Raw genomic sequence first — 16,376 nt, forward strand, 5'->3', positions numbered from 1 at the left:
TGGAAAAACTAATGAAAGAAAAAAGTCCATGAGTCAGAAGTCAGGATTATCAGGTTGAATCCTATGAAACAGGTGCTGCTAGACTAGTTTTTGGCTACAAAATGGCAATTTCGTATGACTCAATAGTATTCTCATCAGTTGGTGGCAAAACAGAAAAATCTTCGAGATTCAACTCCTCTTGAAATATCTTCTAAAATATTTTACTGTGTTCGCTATCTTACTATATGATAAATGTATTTGACCTTTCTTCCATGACTGAGCATTGTTAATGCTTCAGAGGCATTGCTCTAAACACGGATAATATTTGAAAGGAAGATGAGTGCTGATCCCAGGACCTGCTATAAAAACGGGCTTTTAAATGTATGCCTATGTCAGTGTGTGTGTGAGTGTAGGGGTGTGTATGAGAGAGAGAGAGAATGTGGAAGAGTGTGCGTGTGTGTGTATGTGTGTGTGAGAGACTGTGTGTGTGAGAGAGAGTGTGTGTGTGTTATGGTATTAACTTGTTTTATTAAAATTTGACTTTTTCCTCCAAGACACATGTATATTAAAAAAAATTGCAATTACTAGTGGTGCTATCTCAAGCTATTTGTCCTGGTTTTGTCCTATTATTTCCTAAAGATGTTCCTCTTTAGATTTTTCTCTATTTGTATCCTGATGATACACAAAACAACCTTATTTCTTCAAAGCAATTCTGCCCAAATGTTTTAGCTATACATCATCGGAGAACAAAGTGCAAGCCCCCGGTTCTTCAAGCCTCATCTCACATGAGCTTAGCTTGCACTCTGCCTAAACATCTATCTCCTGGCAAACACTCACTGGCTCCAGTCCTACAGGCACCATGCAGACATCTAATCTGTTCAACCAACTCCAAAATCCATGTCACCTGAAAAACTGATAATGTTTGCAAAATTTTAAGATTCTGGTTTATTAAGCCCAAGGATTCATTCAGACCTTTCTATAATCACATAATTCATTTCATCCCTATCCCAATCCACTCTCTTTCTCCCCACAATTAATGTTATTGTTTTTTTTTCTGATGATGAAAGGCATTCATGCTTGTTAAAAAGATTTCAGAAAATGCAAAAAGGTATTAGAAGGAAACTAAAATCACCTATAGTCACCAAGCCCTGGGGATGATCACTGTTAATGTTTTGTCACATAGTATTTTCTAGATTTATTTCTGTTATATATTTTTTTTGTTTTTATTTTATAAAATGAAGCTCAGGCTAGTCATACTGTTTTATAGGCTTTTTTTCACTTAGTATATCACAGCCATCTTTCTATGTTAAGAAATACTGATTGACATCATCACTGATTTACTGCACAGTGTCCCATTGTGCAGGTCTTCCGTAATCTACCAAACTGATTTCCTTGGGCTGGACATTCAGGTTGCTTACAGATAAAATCCTGTCTTCTAATTGCAGGATGTTCTCCAATTAGAAATACAAAGGGAGGATCTTTGTTCATTTCCCACAAGTCTGCAAGGTCTGTCATTTATCAGTGGTATTTGTGCCAACGAAAGTGAAAAGGAAAAACAGAAATGTAACGTCTTCCCTCATCTTTCCCACTAGCATGGACAGAAGTGAGAACTGCGCTCTCCTGCTTTGTTGGCAGTGGAGTAGGATAATCCACGTTGACTCTGCTGACAATCTACAAAACAGCCAGGGGTTTCTCCTTTTTCCATTCCTTTTTGTTTCTTTCAAAAATATTTATAAATAAAAGGAAAAATAGAGTTTGTGTCCTTGCTTTGGTAGCCAGTCCTCTTTCTTTTTTAAACACCTTACTTTCCTGCCATGGCAAGTTAAAATAAGCACAGTTGGTGCAGCTTTCCAATCACATTGAACCACATCCAATGAGGTCCAGGCTGTGACTCATCCCTCCTCCGCTTTGTAAGATAAATAAATCTCCGATAAAGCAACTGCCCATAGAGCGCTCTATGCACACCAATAAAATGGCGGACAGAATCTTAACTTGAATCAAAGCTTTAAAAAAAGTTAGATTTGCACAAGAGAAAATCTACATGGTCAATGAGAGATTCTTGGCTTGTGAAGTAAGGTTATCTGCACTTCCCTTCCCATTCATGGACTCCTTACCCATATATGCTGCCCAATGTAGAGCACGCCGGTCCTTCTTGTCAAATGCGTTGATATTTGCCCCTTTGGACAAGAGTAAATTGACCATCTGAAAGATAACCAACAATGACATCAAGTGTGCCGTCTGTAACCATGAGGCTCCTCACTACCTGCAAGTGATCTTAGCCAAACTGACATCAAATCTGAAGGCAGGTCGGAGATTTGGAGTTCACAAAAGTAGGAAGATGATGACACAGCAGACCCTGTGGCATGTATATCAGAGGAAAAAACTGAGGTGAGGGCTGACTTTTTCAATTCATTGTGGGTGTGAATTTATAGATGGAGATGGTTACCTAAAATTTGATCTAAAAATATTATTACATTCTCTAAAAGTCTCAGCAATAAGACTAGGTTTCACTTGGGGCTAAGAGAGTCTGTGGGGGGCATTCCTGGTGATGAGGATGCCCACCTCCACATGGCCATTCAGAGCCGCATGGTGCAAGGCTGTCTGCCCTCCTCGGTCGGAGACATTGACGCTGCTCAGCAAGGGAATGATCACTTCGGCACACTTGACAGCCTTATTGGCTGCTGCCACATGGAGTGGGGTCTGCCAGTTCTTGTCCCTCGCATTGACATCAGCTGAGTGCTTAATCAATAGTCGCACCGCCTCCTAAAACAAAAACAGAATTTGCAAAGGTCACTGACAAATGCTTAATCAATGCTTATCAGTAGTAGGATGCTTTGCCAGATCCTGGAAAGATGGACAGAAAGGGAATGCTCCCTGGCTCACAGGCTGGCTCAGAGTGCATATTCTTCTAAGACAAATGAGGTAATGTGCCAAAAATCAGAAGAGTGGCACAAATTAATAGTGAGTTGGTTTCACTTTACCTTCCTTGGTTAAGCCAAAAGCCCTGGCACACCTCTAAAACAAAATAAACCTTTAAGTATAAGCTAGCCTTAGGCCAAATGACAGCACTTGTGTGCAAGTGTGCACACACAGGCCAATGGGTCCCCAACAGAACATTAGGCTAGGATTTCTGTCAATAAGCCTCCGACTTCCAAAGCAAAAGGACTTGGAGCCTTTCAGACATTTTTGAATTGATTTATAAATCTAGGATCCTCTTTGCCAACGTCTTGACTCCTTGAGTGATCTATAAGGGGTCAAGGGAAAAGTATGTCTATTGCTATCTCATCTTGAAGCTATGACATTGTTCCATCTTGTTCCAACTTTTTCCAGGTTAAAATGGGTAACTTCTTAAACCATTGTTGAGTTCTTTCACCTTTACTGACCCTCCCATTTTTTGTTTTCCTTCTACTGAGACCCAATCGGTTCACTAGGCTCTTGACCTATGACTTTCAATCCTGACTGCACAATGGAATCATCTCGGGAGCTCTTGAAAATACGCATGCTAGGGTCCTGCCCCAGACATTCTAGCTGACCTCAGTATTTCTATAAAGATCCCCAGGCACTCTATTGTGCAGTTAGGGTTAAGGACTATTCTTCAGTCAATTGTATGATACAGTGCCTCTTGAGAAGGGAATGATGGTCAGTTGCTTCTCTCTATTTCTAGAGATTTCCCTGGGGCCGCTTAGTAGGGTTTCTTTGTGGACATCTGGTCCATGTGGAATCAAAAAGCCCATGAAAGGCATTAGTACCACACTCCTGTCACTTTATTCATGGAACGAGAACTCAGCCTTGTCCACCTCAATTCCCATTGGGCTGGGATTGTCCAATCTGCTTCATCATACAGGTATATAAATGTGCCCCAGATTTGAGCCCCGTAAAATTAACACATTTATCAGAAACATAAATGATGAAATAAAAAAAATGTTCCACGAATCAATTGTAGTAACATATCAAGATGAATGGTTAACTTGAACAACAGAATGAGAGCAAAAAAGAAAATGACTTTGCAAATTAGAGAACACAGTTTAAATAAACAGTATGATACTTGTTTGAATGATCAAAATTACAAATTACCAAATCAAGTTAAAACAAAATTTTGTTATTTACTAGTATAGATTTGAAGTCTAAATCAACTCGATGGCACACAACCCCCCCCCCAAAAAAAAAAACCAAACCCATTGCCATAGAGTTGATTCCGACTCATAGCAAGCCTGCAGGACAGAGTAGAACTGCCCCCATAGAGTTTCCAAGGAACGCCTGGTGGATTTGAACTGCCGACCTTTTGGTTAGCAGCTGCAGCTCTTAACCACTATGCCACCAGGGTTTCCACACAACAACCAGTATGATGGAAAAAAAATGCTGTTTAAAAGCAAATAGCATAAGGAGGGTAGATCCCATCAGAGGATTCAATAGCCTCTGTGCTTAGCGAGGCCCTTGCTGCAAAGTGGTAGGTCTAGAGTGAGTTTGGGAGAGGAATGTGCACAGCTGCACTGTTCAACATAATGGAGTGAGAAGTATTTGGAGCTCCACAGGAAAAAAGAGGTGAGGACAGAGAGAAGAGAGAAGACGTGGGCCCTGTAACCCCAGGCAGAGGGGTACATCTATCTGGGCTGGAACAGCACCAGCAGGCCAAGAGGAAAGATGGGAAAGTTGAAGCATAAACCAAACTAGTTTGGCAAAAGCAGGGTTGGGGAACAAGGCAACCAATAATTTAAATCTCCAGGAATTATCCGAACTCATTTGGGGAATATTAGTCTTTACATAAGATGTGCAAACAGATTATATATCTTTAGAAGGCCTTATATACAGGTAAGTATGTCATTGCTGTTGTTAGATACCATTGAGTCAATTCTAACTCATAGCGACCCTATGTACAACAGAAGGAAACAAGTAAGTATACAGATTGTATATGTCTTTTGATCCTGGCTAATACCTGGTTTACATCTAAAAACCAAAAAAGGATAAGGTTCAAGTTTATCCATCAGATTGGAAAGAAAGAAGTGGTAGGGTCTCTAATAAATCTCTTTTCACGTGAGCTTCAGGTAATTTCCATGTGAATGTCAGCTTCACCCATCTGCCTTTCACACCAACACTCACTTCTATAGCTCAAGGATACCTAGAATAGCCATTACTTTTACTTCTCTATTTTTTGTAAAATGTTTCAGCTTTGCCATTTTCCATTTCTATTTATCTGTTTTTGTAGTGAGCTGCATACCTTTCATTTTGCGAACAACAAAGGACTCTATCAAGAAATAGCATGCAATGAGGGAGTCTTACTGAATTTTCAAATATTAACTTTTTTTGAAAAATGAAAATACAGCAGTATAAAATGATTATGAAGATGGCACAGGACCAGACAATGTTTCATTCTATTATATACATGAGTCGGAGCCAACTCAACAGCAACTAACAACAACAAAATGATTATGGAATTAAATTCACAGCCTTAAAGAATATTGGAAATAGAGAAGACCTTAAGGGTCATCTGATCTGACAGCATCATTTCACAGGCAAGATGACTGCAGTCCAAGGCACTGACCTCTCAGCCTGTCTGACTTACTGGCTCACACATTTTCTGCTGGGCCAAAGCTTATTCAGTGGACAGTCTCAACCAAGCATCCTGACATGAATACTTTCAAACGCTAATTTTTCTTAGTCGTGTAAAACCTTAAGTTTCAAAGTTATAATCTGACAAACTAGCTGAGTAAATTTATTAGAAGCTTAATATTTTGGCAAAAACCAAAACTTTGCTTTAAAAAGACAGCAATTTCTTCTTTTAAATTTCACACACATACACACACACATGTGCACACAGACGCACACATATAAGAAACAAAATTGTTAGTGTTTAATCGATTCCAACTCATAGCAACCCACTAAGACAGAGTAGAGCTGCCCTATAGTGTTTCCAACAAGTGGCTGGTAGATTCAAACTGCCAAGCTTTTGGTTAGCAGCCTAGTTCTTAACCACTGTACCACCAGGGCTCCATATATATAATTTTCATCTTGGAAGCTTTTTAACTTTTTTTTTCTTCCAAATTTAAAAAAACATTTATATTGTATTTTTGGTGAAAATATACACACAAAGTCCAATTTTTATAAGACTGAGATTTGGGATTAATTTTTTTTTTAATTGTACTTTAGATGAAGGTGTAGAGCAAACTAGTTTCTCATTAAACAACACACATACCACATTTTGTGACACTGGTTGCCAACCCCACGACATGTCAACACAATTCCCTTCTTGACCTTGGGTTCCCCATTACCAGCTTTCTTGTCCCCTCCTGCCTTCTCATCCTTGCCCCTGAGCTGGTGTGCCCATTTAGTCTCATTTTGTTTTACGAGCCTGTCTAATCTTTGGCTGAAGAGTGAACCTCAAGAATGACTTCATTACTCAGCTAAAAAGATGTCTACGGGCCATACTCTTGGGGCTTCTCCATTAAGTCTGGTCTTTTTTTATGTGTATGAGTTAGAATTTTGTTCTACATTTTTCTCCAGCTCTGTCCAGGACCCTCTATTGTGATTCCTGTCAGAACAGTAGGCGGTGGTAGCCGGGCACCATCTAATTGTGCTGGGCTCAGTCTGGTGGAGGTTGTGGTACTTGTGGTCCGTTAGACGTTTGGACTAAACTTTCCCTTGTGTCTTTGGTTTTCTTCATTCTCACTTGCTCCAGATGGGGTGAGACCAGTGGAGTATCTTAGATGGCCACTCACAAGCTTGTAAGACCCCACACACTACTCGCCAAAGTAGGATGCAGAACATTTTCTTTATAAACTATGTTATGCCAATTGAGCTAGATGTTCCCTGGAACCATGGTCTCCACAGCCCTCAGTGTAGTAATTTGGTCCCTCAGGGAATTTGGATGTGTCTATAGAGTTTCCATGACCTTGTCTTGGACAAGTTGTGCTGGCTTCCCAGTATTGTGTACTGTCTTACCCTTCACTACAGTTACCACTTATCTATTGTTTAGTGTTTTTCCCCACCCCTCTCCTCCCTTGTAATCATCAAAGATTGTTTCTTTTTGTACATAAACCTTTTCATGAGTTTTTATGGTAGTGGTATCATACAGTATTTGTCTTTTCACTCAGCATAATGCCCTCTAGATTCATCCATGTTGTAAGATGCTTCACAGATTCATCATTGTGCTTTATCATTGCACAGTATTTCACTGTACGCATGTATCACAGTTTGTTTATCCATTCCGCTGTTGATTGTTTCCATTGTAGGTTGTTTCCATCTTTTTGCTATTGTGGACAATGCTGCAATAAACGTGGATGTGCATATGTCTATTTGTGTGATGGGTCTTATTTCTCTAGAACATATTCCCAGGAGTGGGATTCCTGGATCATATGGTATTTCTATGTCTAACTTTTTAAGGAAGTGCCATATCGTTTTCCAAAATGGTTGTACCATTTTGCAATCCCACCAGCAGTGCATAAGAGTTTCGATTTTCCTGCAGCCTCTCCAACATTTGTTATTTTCCGTTTCTTTTTATTTGTGCCAGTAATGCTGGGGTGAGACAGTATCTCATTGTGGTTTTGATTTGCATTTCTCTAATGGCTAGTGATCATGAGAATTTCCTCATGTGCCTATGAGCCGCATGAATGCCTTTGATGAAGTGTCTGTTCATATCTTTTGCCCATTTTTTAATTGGATTAAAAAACAGGCAAAGGATATCTTGTTGTAGAGGTGTTGAATTTTCCTGAAGATTTTAGAGATTAGAACTTTGTTGGGTTAGTCATAGCCAAATTTGTTTTTTTCCCAGTCTGTAGGTTCTCTTTTTACTCTTTTGGTGAAGTCTTTTGATGAGCATGAGTGTTAATTTTTTTGAAGATTCCAGTTATTTAGTTTATCTTCTGTAGTTTGCGTAGTTGGTTAGGATTTGTATCCTGTTAACGCCATGTATTAGGGCCTCTAGCTTTGACCCTATTTTTTCTTCTATGATCTTTAAAGTTTTTGGTTTTATAATTAGGTCTTTGATCCATTTTGAATTAGTTTTTGGTGTGAGGTATGGTGTGAGGTATGGATCCTGTTTTAGTATTTTGCAGATGGGCAGCCAGTTTTGCCAGCGCCATTTGTTAAAAAGATTGTCTTTTCCCCATCTGATGAACTTTGTGCTTTTGTGGACGATCAGGTGACCATGGGTGGATGGATTTACATCTGGGTTCTCAGTTTTGTTCCACTGGTAAATGTGTCTGTCATTCTCCCAGTACCAGGCCGTTTTGACCACCATAGGTGTATAGTAGGTGCTGAGGTCAGGTAATGCAAGGCCTCCTACTTTATTTTTCTCCAATAGCGCTTTACTTATTTGGGGCTTCTTCCCTTTCCATATAAAGTTAATGATTAGTTTTTTCCATCTCTTTAAAGAATGCTATTGATATTTGGATCAGGACTGCATTGCATTTGTAGATTGCTCTGGGTAAAACTGACATTTTCACACTGTTAAATCTGCCTATCCATGAGCATGGTATGTTTTCCCATTTTTTTTTTTTCTTTTGGTTTCCTGCAGTCATGTTTTGCAGTTTTATTTGCATGGGTCTTTTACATCCCTGGTTAGATTTATTCCTAAGCATTTTATTTTTTTAGGGGCTATTATAAATGGTATTGTTTTCCTGATTTTCTTTTCATAGTTCTCTTCATTGGTATATAGGAATTCAACTGATTTTTGTATGTTTATCCTGTATCCTGGTACTCTGCTGAATGTTTCTATCAGCTTCAGTAGTTTTCTCATGGAGTCTTTTGGGTTTCCTATGTATAGTATCATCAAAACCCATTCCTGTTGAGTAGATTCCGACTCATAGTGACCCTATAAGACAGAGCAGAACTGCCCCATAGGATTTCCAGGGAGGGCCTAGTGGATTCGAACGGCCAACCTTTTGGTTAGCAACTGAACTCTTAACCACTACACAACCTGGGTTTCCATAGATCATATCATCTGCAAATAGGGACAGTTCTACTTCTTTGTTACCAATTTGGATGCCCTTTATTTCTTTTTTCTTGCCTTATTGCTCTAGCTAGAACTTTCAGGACAATGCGAAATAGGAGTGGTGATAAAGGGCATCCTTGTCTTGTTCCTGTTCTCAAGGGGAAAGTTTCAGCCTCTCTCCATTAAGAATGATGTTGGCTGTTGGTTTTGTATAGATGCCCTTTATTATAATGAGGAATTTCCCTTCTATACCTATTTTATTGAGAGTTTTTATCAGGAACAGGTGTTGGACTTTGTCGAATGCCTATTCTGTATTGATTGAGATAATCCTGTGATTCATTTCTTTTCTTTCATGTGGGTTATGTTGATTGATTTTCTGATGTTCAACCATCTTTGCATACCTGGTATGAATCCCACTTGGTTGGGGCGTATTTTTTCTTTTTTTTTGATGTGATGCTGAATTCTATTGGCCAGAATATTGTTGAGAATTTTTGCATCTATTTTCATGAGAGATATTGGTCTGTAATTTTCTTTTTTGTGGTGTCTTTGACTGATTTTGGTATCAGGGTTATGCTGGGTTCCTAGAATGAATTCATAAGTATCCCTTCATTTTCTATGTTCTGAGATAGTTTGAGTAGTACTGGAGTAAGTCCTTCTCTAAATGTTTGATAGAATTGTCCAGTGAAGCCTTCTGGGCTAGGGCTTTTTTGTTGTTGTTGGGAATTTTTTTTAATTATCTTTTCAATCTCTTGTTTTGGGTCTGTTCAGATTTTCAACTTCAGTTTGTGTTAGTTTGGGTAGGTAGTGTGTTTCTAGAAATTCGTCCATTTCCTCTATGTTTTCAAATTTGTTGGAGTATAGTTTTTCGGAGTACTCTGTTATGAGCTTTTTTATTTCAGTTGGGTCTGTTGTCTGACGTTGTTGGCTCTCTAACTGAAGGACTCGCTTTAATAATTCTTGTATGCTTGGTTTGATTTTTACCTATTTCCTTAATTTCTGTTTATCTGGAAATGTCCTAATTTTGCCATCATATTTGAGTGAGACTTTTGTAGGATATATTATTCTTGGTTGGCAATTTTTTTCTTTGAAGGTTTTATATATGTCATCCTATTGCCTTCTTGCCTGTATGGTTTCTGATGAGTAATTAGAGCTTAGTTTTACTGTTTCCCCTCTGCACGTGACTTCATTTTTTCGAGCTGTTCTCAGGATTCTTTGTCTTTGGTTTTAGAGGGTATGACTATGATATGTCTTGGTGATTTTCTTTTGGGGTCTATCCTATACAGCGTTCATGAAGCTTCTTGGATGGTCAGCTTTTCATCTTTCATAATATTAGGGAAGTCTTCTGTCAGCAATTCTTCAGTGATCCTGTGTTTTCTGTTTTCTCCTCCTGTTCTAGAACTCCGATCACTCACAGATTTTTGCTTTTGATTGTATCCCACATTGTTCTCAGGGTTTCTTCATTTTTCTCTGATTTAACCTTGAAGTGGTATCCAAGGATTTGTCTTCAATTTCACTGATTCTTTCTTCCGTTATTTCAAACTTGCTCCTCAAACCTTTTATGACACTGTCCATTTCTGAAATCTTGTTGCTTATCTTTTGAAGTTCTAACTGCTGTTTTTGTATGATTTCCAGTCATTTGTTTATTTTGGCATTATGTTCCTGTATTACTTTCCTGAATTCTTCCATTGTTTTATCTGTCTTTTCCACGATTTCATTTATTATTTTCCTTATTTTTGTCTGTGTTTTCCTTCATTACTTGGAGAGCCCTGAATATTAGAGTTGTGAATTCCCTATCAGGGAGTTCCAGTGCCTTTTCTTCTACTGAAAGGTCATCTGGTGTTTTATTTTGGACACTTGCTGGAGCCATGCTGTCCTGTTATTTTTGTATGTTTTGATATTGTCTGCTGTCTTTGGGACATTCAGTAATTATTTTCTTTATTGATTGTAGATTTGGTTGTTTCATTATGCTTTTTTGTTTTACTTCATTATGTCTGGGCAGGCAGGCTGGGCATTCTTTGTTGTTTGGTCATCTGTGGGCATGATACTTCTCACCACCTTGCCCAGGGGTGCAGGGCTGGTCACTCAGCTATGGTGCCACAGGGCAGGTCTAGCAGAGGGGGAAGGGTGGGAATGGGTCATTTGTGGCACATGCTGGGGCCAACAGGGCGGGGCCCAGGGGCAGTGCAGGATGGGCTCTGGTGGTGCATATCTGTGCCACTCAGGGATGCAGTGCTCAGCATGCAGTGCAGATAGGCAGGAGGGGAAGGGGAGGATGTGATGTGTGGAGTTAGGTGGGTATGGGAAAGAAGAGAAAGAAAAAAGAAACAGAAGCCAAAAAGAAAAAAAGATGTTTAGGGAGACTGCCATTGCAGTGTATGGACCTGTGCGGCACAGCCCGTCAAGAAGGGGCAGAGATGGCACACACAGCTAGTTGGGCAGGAGAAAGGAAAGGAAAGAAGGGACAGAGATATAAGAAATTGAAAAAAAAAAAAAAAAAAGAGAAAGGCATACTCAGCCAGGCGGTTGGGAAAAAGGAAAGGAAAGTAGAGAGATACAAGAAACTGAGAAGAAAGAAAAAAATGCCCCAAAGGAGCCTGCCAGCATGCAGTACAGGCTGGTGAAGTGGCTCCTCAGCTGAGTGGCATGGCACAGCCTGACAAAAAGGAGTGGAGATGGCACATGGTGCCAGGTGTTCAGGAGAAGGGAAAGGAAGGAAGGTAGAAAGAGACAAGAAACTAAGAAGAAGAAGAAAAAAAAAAAGCCCCAAGGGAGCCCACAGCTTGGAGGCACAGACTGGGGAAGTGGCTCCCCAGTCAAGCAGCACTGCACAGCCTGTGAAGAAGGAGCAGAGATGGCACAAGGTGTTTGGGAGAAAGAAAAGAAGGAGGTGACAGAGGAGAAACCTAAAGCAGCCAAAAAAGCAACAACAAAAAAAATGGCACTGAGGGAGTCAGCTGCTGGGCGCAGGTCGAATCCAAGTGGCAAGGAGCCAGTGTCTTCTCAGCTAAGGGACTGCCACCCACTAGAAAGCAGTAGAGGCTGTGCAGAGGGAAAAAGGGTAGGGGGTGGGAAAGCATATACCCCTGGCTGTGGAGGGATGGTGTGGTACTTCTGTCTACAGCACCATGTTGGCTCTGCCTCATAGCCTGATTTTAATGGGAACGAATTCATGGGTACTTACAGAATTGATTTTTTTTTTTTTTTTCTAACTAAAAGAAATCTCTCTTCACCTGTATCACATTCTGGTTAAAAACTACTGTCAATATACTCTGACAGAAATTTTAAAAGTCAAAAGAAACTAACATGGGGAAGAGAAGCTGAACACTTTCTGAATCAAGAAAGGATAACTAAAAGTAGTGTTTCTCAAACTAGGACCAGTTTTTTTTTTTTTTTAATTATTTTTATTTCAAATCTACTGCAGGCCAATACTTCTGTAAAATACAATAAAAATTACCAGAATAATGAAAAGAAAAAATACAAAGACACAAATTATTAGGCTTTTTTTTTTTTGCTATTAAATTAGCAGATATGAAATTACTCTACCAAATTGCTACAAAAGCTCCTAAATGCTTACTCTTATCACAGACAGGCAAGACAACAGTTTACAGCCCACACCAGTACGCAGACCATGCTCTGAATAGCACTGCTTCAAAGCATTTGTTTCTTTATTGATGAACAAACGCAAGTAAGGATCACAGCATTTCTCCTCAATGGAGACATCAGCCCAGTTAACATTTAGTCTTAGGACTGTGGGCCTTGTTGGATTATACAAAATGCAGATATAAAATGCAAAAATAATAGACAGTGGAGAGAAACTGTCATGGGATGTCACATGGGGAGGGAATTGGAGATGGCATTTGCAGTCACTTTATTTCCACTTTTTATGACTTTTCCTTTTTATAAAAGGCCACCCCACCCTTGTAATGAGAAGGAAAAGCATATAACATGGCACAAAGAAAAGATGAGAAAGAAGAGGAAGCATACATCTTTTTAAAAAACTATTGTCCTCAGTATTTGTTTTTTTTGTTTGTTTTTTAACTCTAAAATGTGTATTGAATTTTAGTGGCCATAAACTACTCATGTAAAAATATTTGTTTATGGCTATACATAGTCCTTGCAGGCATAAGCAATGTCAAATTTCACAGATCATATATTTTGTGAAACCAGGGTCTGAGTCTTATTCAACTTTGTCCTCTCCACAACATCTGGTAGGTAGCTTGCATATAGCGTATAAACCCCCCCAAAAAACCATTGCCATTGAGTCAATTCTGACTCATAGTGACCCTGTAGGACAGAGGAGAACTACCCCATAGGGTTTCCAAGGAGCACCTGGTGGATTCGAACTGCTGACCTTTCGGTTAGCAGCAGTAGCACTTAAACCATTATGCCACCAGGGTTTCCACATAGTGTATAGTCAACCAATTTCAACAGAATAAATATATTTTACAATCATCAGCAAACTCTGTATGCAATAATCTGCAAGTATTAACAGGGCATTTACTGCAGGTTGACATCCCTGAGGCTGCATTCAAATCCTAAAGCCATTTACTTCATTACTGTAATCATTTGGGGTTTTTATCCTGTATTGATCACAGCAATCTCATATTCTGTAAGAATTGTGCAAATTAGTGCCCAACCAATTTGTTCAGTTAATAGGATTGTTCCTCTAAAAGCCCCCATCATCAGACTAAACACAGCCTTTACTATAATGACGATTACAGTACAATTCTTCTAAGAGCTGGTAGTACAAAAAGGGGTCCTTTGGAGACTTTGGGACATGAAAGAATTCTAATGCAACTATTCAAGAAGTGCTGGCTTTAAACATCATGAAAGGCAGACACTGAAGCACTCTCAATCTCTAATCTCAGCTCTCAAAGTGTGGTATGTAAACCACATGCATCAGGATCCTCTTGTTTTAAAATGCAGATTCCTGGGCCAGAGTATAGGCTTCATCAGAATCTCTGGGAGTGAGGTCCTAGAACAGGTACTTTTAACAAGCACCCCAGGTGATTTTAATGCACATTAAATCTATAAAATGCAGATTTTAAAATGTCTTCTTTCTTCCCATTCCAGATATGATTTATATATAAAGTTTTTTTATAATCACAAAAATAATTTAAATAAAGCAATAATATCCTAGCCTTCATATAATTTTCCTATTTTCTTGTCTACTAGCATTTAGCCCACAATAATGACAATGTTTTTTAGAGGAAAATATACATTTTTAAAATTTAAGCTGTAAAGTGCTTTTCCTGCTTTGCTCTGAGACATCTTACACCCATTGTGACTCCTGCCTGCGCAGAAGCCAAAAACAGACCCATTTCATTGGTTGGAACGGCATCTACATAGGAGTGCTACGAGATTTCAGTGGAGCAGTATATCACGGTGGCTAGTCATAGTCATACTCTCCTTCACTCAGTGCTAGCTGTTCCTTCTTAGGATCATTACTTAACTCCTCTGAGATTATGTTTCCTAAATTAATAGTAGTAGCTATCTCAAAGGGAAGCTCAGAGTTTAAAATGGGATACACACAGAAAGTATTTAGCATTCTGCCTAGCACACAATAAGTGTTCAATATATGCTCACAATGACAACAGTTACATGGGCACAGCATCCTTAATTCCACATTGCAAAAACAGGACACAACGGTTTTTAACTTTTCTAATGAAAAAAGATAGTCTCTAGAACAGGGAAGCAAACAGTTCAGCAATTTCTTTTTTTGGTAATATTCTCAGCTCATTATGGAAGAAAAAAGGCCTATGAAAGGTCAGGGGCATTTGTATGCAGTGGGCAGTATGCCCAGCCGCCTGCCCTAAGAGTCATGAGTACTGTGTCCTCCAAGGCCATACTTTATACACCCTCAAGGCCTCCATGGCATATTTAACAGTGCCTTGCAGGAAGTGGGCTCAGTAAACATACACTAAACTCACCAGGTATATATTCCCTTCCCCTACAGTGTTCTTTTCCAAGAGAGGGGGGGATAAAGAGGAACAAGAATAAGCTAAACAGGGAAAATAATACGAAACATTCCATAACAACACTTCGCACGATTCTCCCTGGCAGCTCCAAATTTTGCTCATCTATTTATCTAACATTGCAAAATATGTTTCCCTAACATTTATTCAAAGCCTTGGGAGTAGCCTGAGAAAGAGGAGGGTGAGGCCAGTGAACCCCTAGGGAGTAGACAACCAGTCGCCTTCCAGTCGATTCCAATTCATGGTGACCTCATGAGTGTCAGAGCAGGGCTGTGCTCCATAGAGCTTTTAATGGCTGATTTTATAGAAATAGGTCACCAGGGCTTTCTTCTGAGGCATCTCTGGGTGGACTCAAACCTCTAACCTGTCGGTTAGTAGCTGAGTGTGTTTAATTGTTTGCACCACCCAGGGACTCCTAGGGAGTAGACAGGAAGACAATACTGTTTTGGCTCCAAGCTCTTTCCTCCCTGAGAATCCTAAATGTGCCCCAGAGACCTGGCGAGAGAGAAGGATGGGAGGAGAACGTGGAATTACCTAGGACTATACAACACAGCCTTATCAGCTACCAAATAAGTCTTCAAAATTTATCTCTAGAAAACAACTTGTGTTGGGAGATTTTCAAGGAGTGTAACCATGTCTTGATTTACTTTCTTGTTTATTGAGTACTTTTTATCATGTTAGACATGGGTGATGTTTAATCAATGTTATGACTCTGATACTTCTGTTGCTATAAGAGGCTGGGGAAATGAATTTAGCAATGAATGTTATTTTTCCAGGCATAAAAGTCTGACCATAAATTTTGCCTGAATGGAGAGAAGGCTCAGAAATTTTGACTTATAGTGATAGTCATATTATATGCAATTTTGAAAGGGGTTCTGATTTTGCAGGTTCCAATGGCTTAACTGGTTTCTAGTGCACACACTCCCATAAATAAACTTCGAGTCAGTCTACTTCACATGCATGGAAGACTAGCATTCTAATGTGGTGTATACTAGTTCCATGTGTGAAGGCATCCACAGAGAATCATGTTATCATAGTTGAAAATTCAGTCTTTAAAACAAACAAACAGTTCTTTACTGAGCATATTCTATGTGCCAAGTACCAGGCTAGATTTTATAAATATAATGGTAAGTAACAGACATGGCATTCATTTCAAGGAGTTTATAGTACAGAAGACCTTTTTAATTAAAAAAGAATAACACTTTCAATACAGCCTTGTATTAGCCAAGCTGAAATGCATTTCCCAGAACTCTCTTCCTTGTAAAGCTCTGTTAGGGTTGGCCATAGAAATCTGCATGAGTTTTAGAAAGCATAAATGAAGTCACAGCCTGGTCTGTGTGTAGGGTACTGTTGTAGCTTATATGTGATGTCACTGATCAGCTGGATCTCCTGTTGGCACAGGGCAGCTCGCAGGTTGTTGCTTCTTCAGACCCTGCTACTCTTCCTCCAATTTTTTCTGTTCCTGGGTTAGGTGTGCGTGCAGCCCCAACATGAAC

General features: G+C 39.5%; 1 protein-coding gene across 4 annotated transcripts in view; it reads right to left on the minus strand.

Annotated features, from left to right (window-relative positions):
• Nucleotides 1-16,376, minus strand: part of ANKRD44 (ankyrin repeat domain 44) — a 381,499-nt gene that overhangs the window by 146,710 nt on the left and 218,413 nt on the right. For all 4 annotated transcript variants that reach the window (XM_049888893.1, XM_049888894.1, XM_049888892.1 and 1 more), the window contains exons 5-6: nt 2,542-2,742; nt 2,094-2,181 (exon numbers count right to left, since the gene is read on the minus strand). In XM_049888893.1, coding sequence (XP_049744850.1) covers nt 2,094-2,181; nt 2,542-2,742 — 289 coding nt within the window. The remainder of the gene's footprint in view (nt 1-2,093; nt 2,182-2,541; nt 2,743-16,376) is intronic.

Source organism: Elephas maximus, chromosome 6 (genome assembly GCF_024166365.1).
Source record: "Elephas maximus indicus isolate mEleMax1 chromosome 6, mEleMax1 primary haplotype, whole genome shotgun sequence".
Taxonomy (NCBI): domain Eukaryota; kingdom Metazoa; phylum Chordata; class Mammalia; order Proboscidea; family Elephantidae; genus Elephas; species Elephas maximus.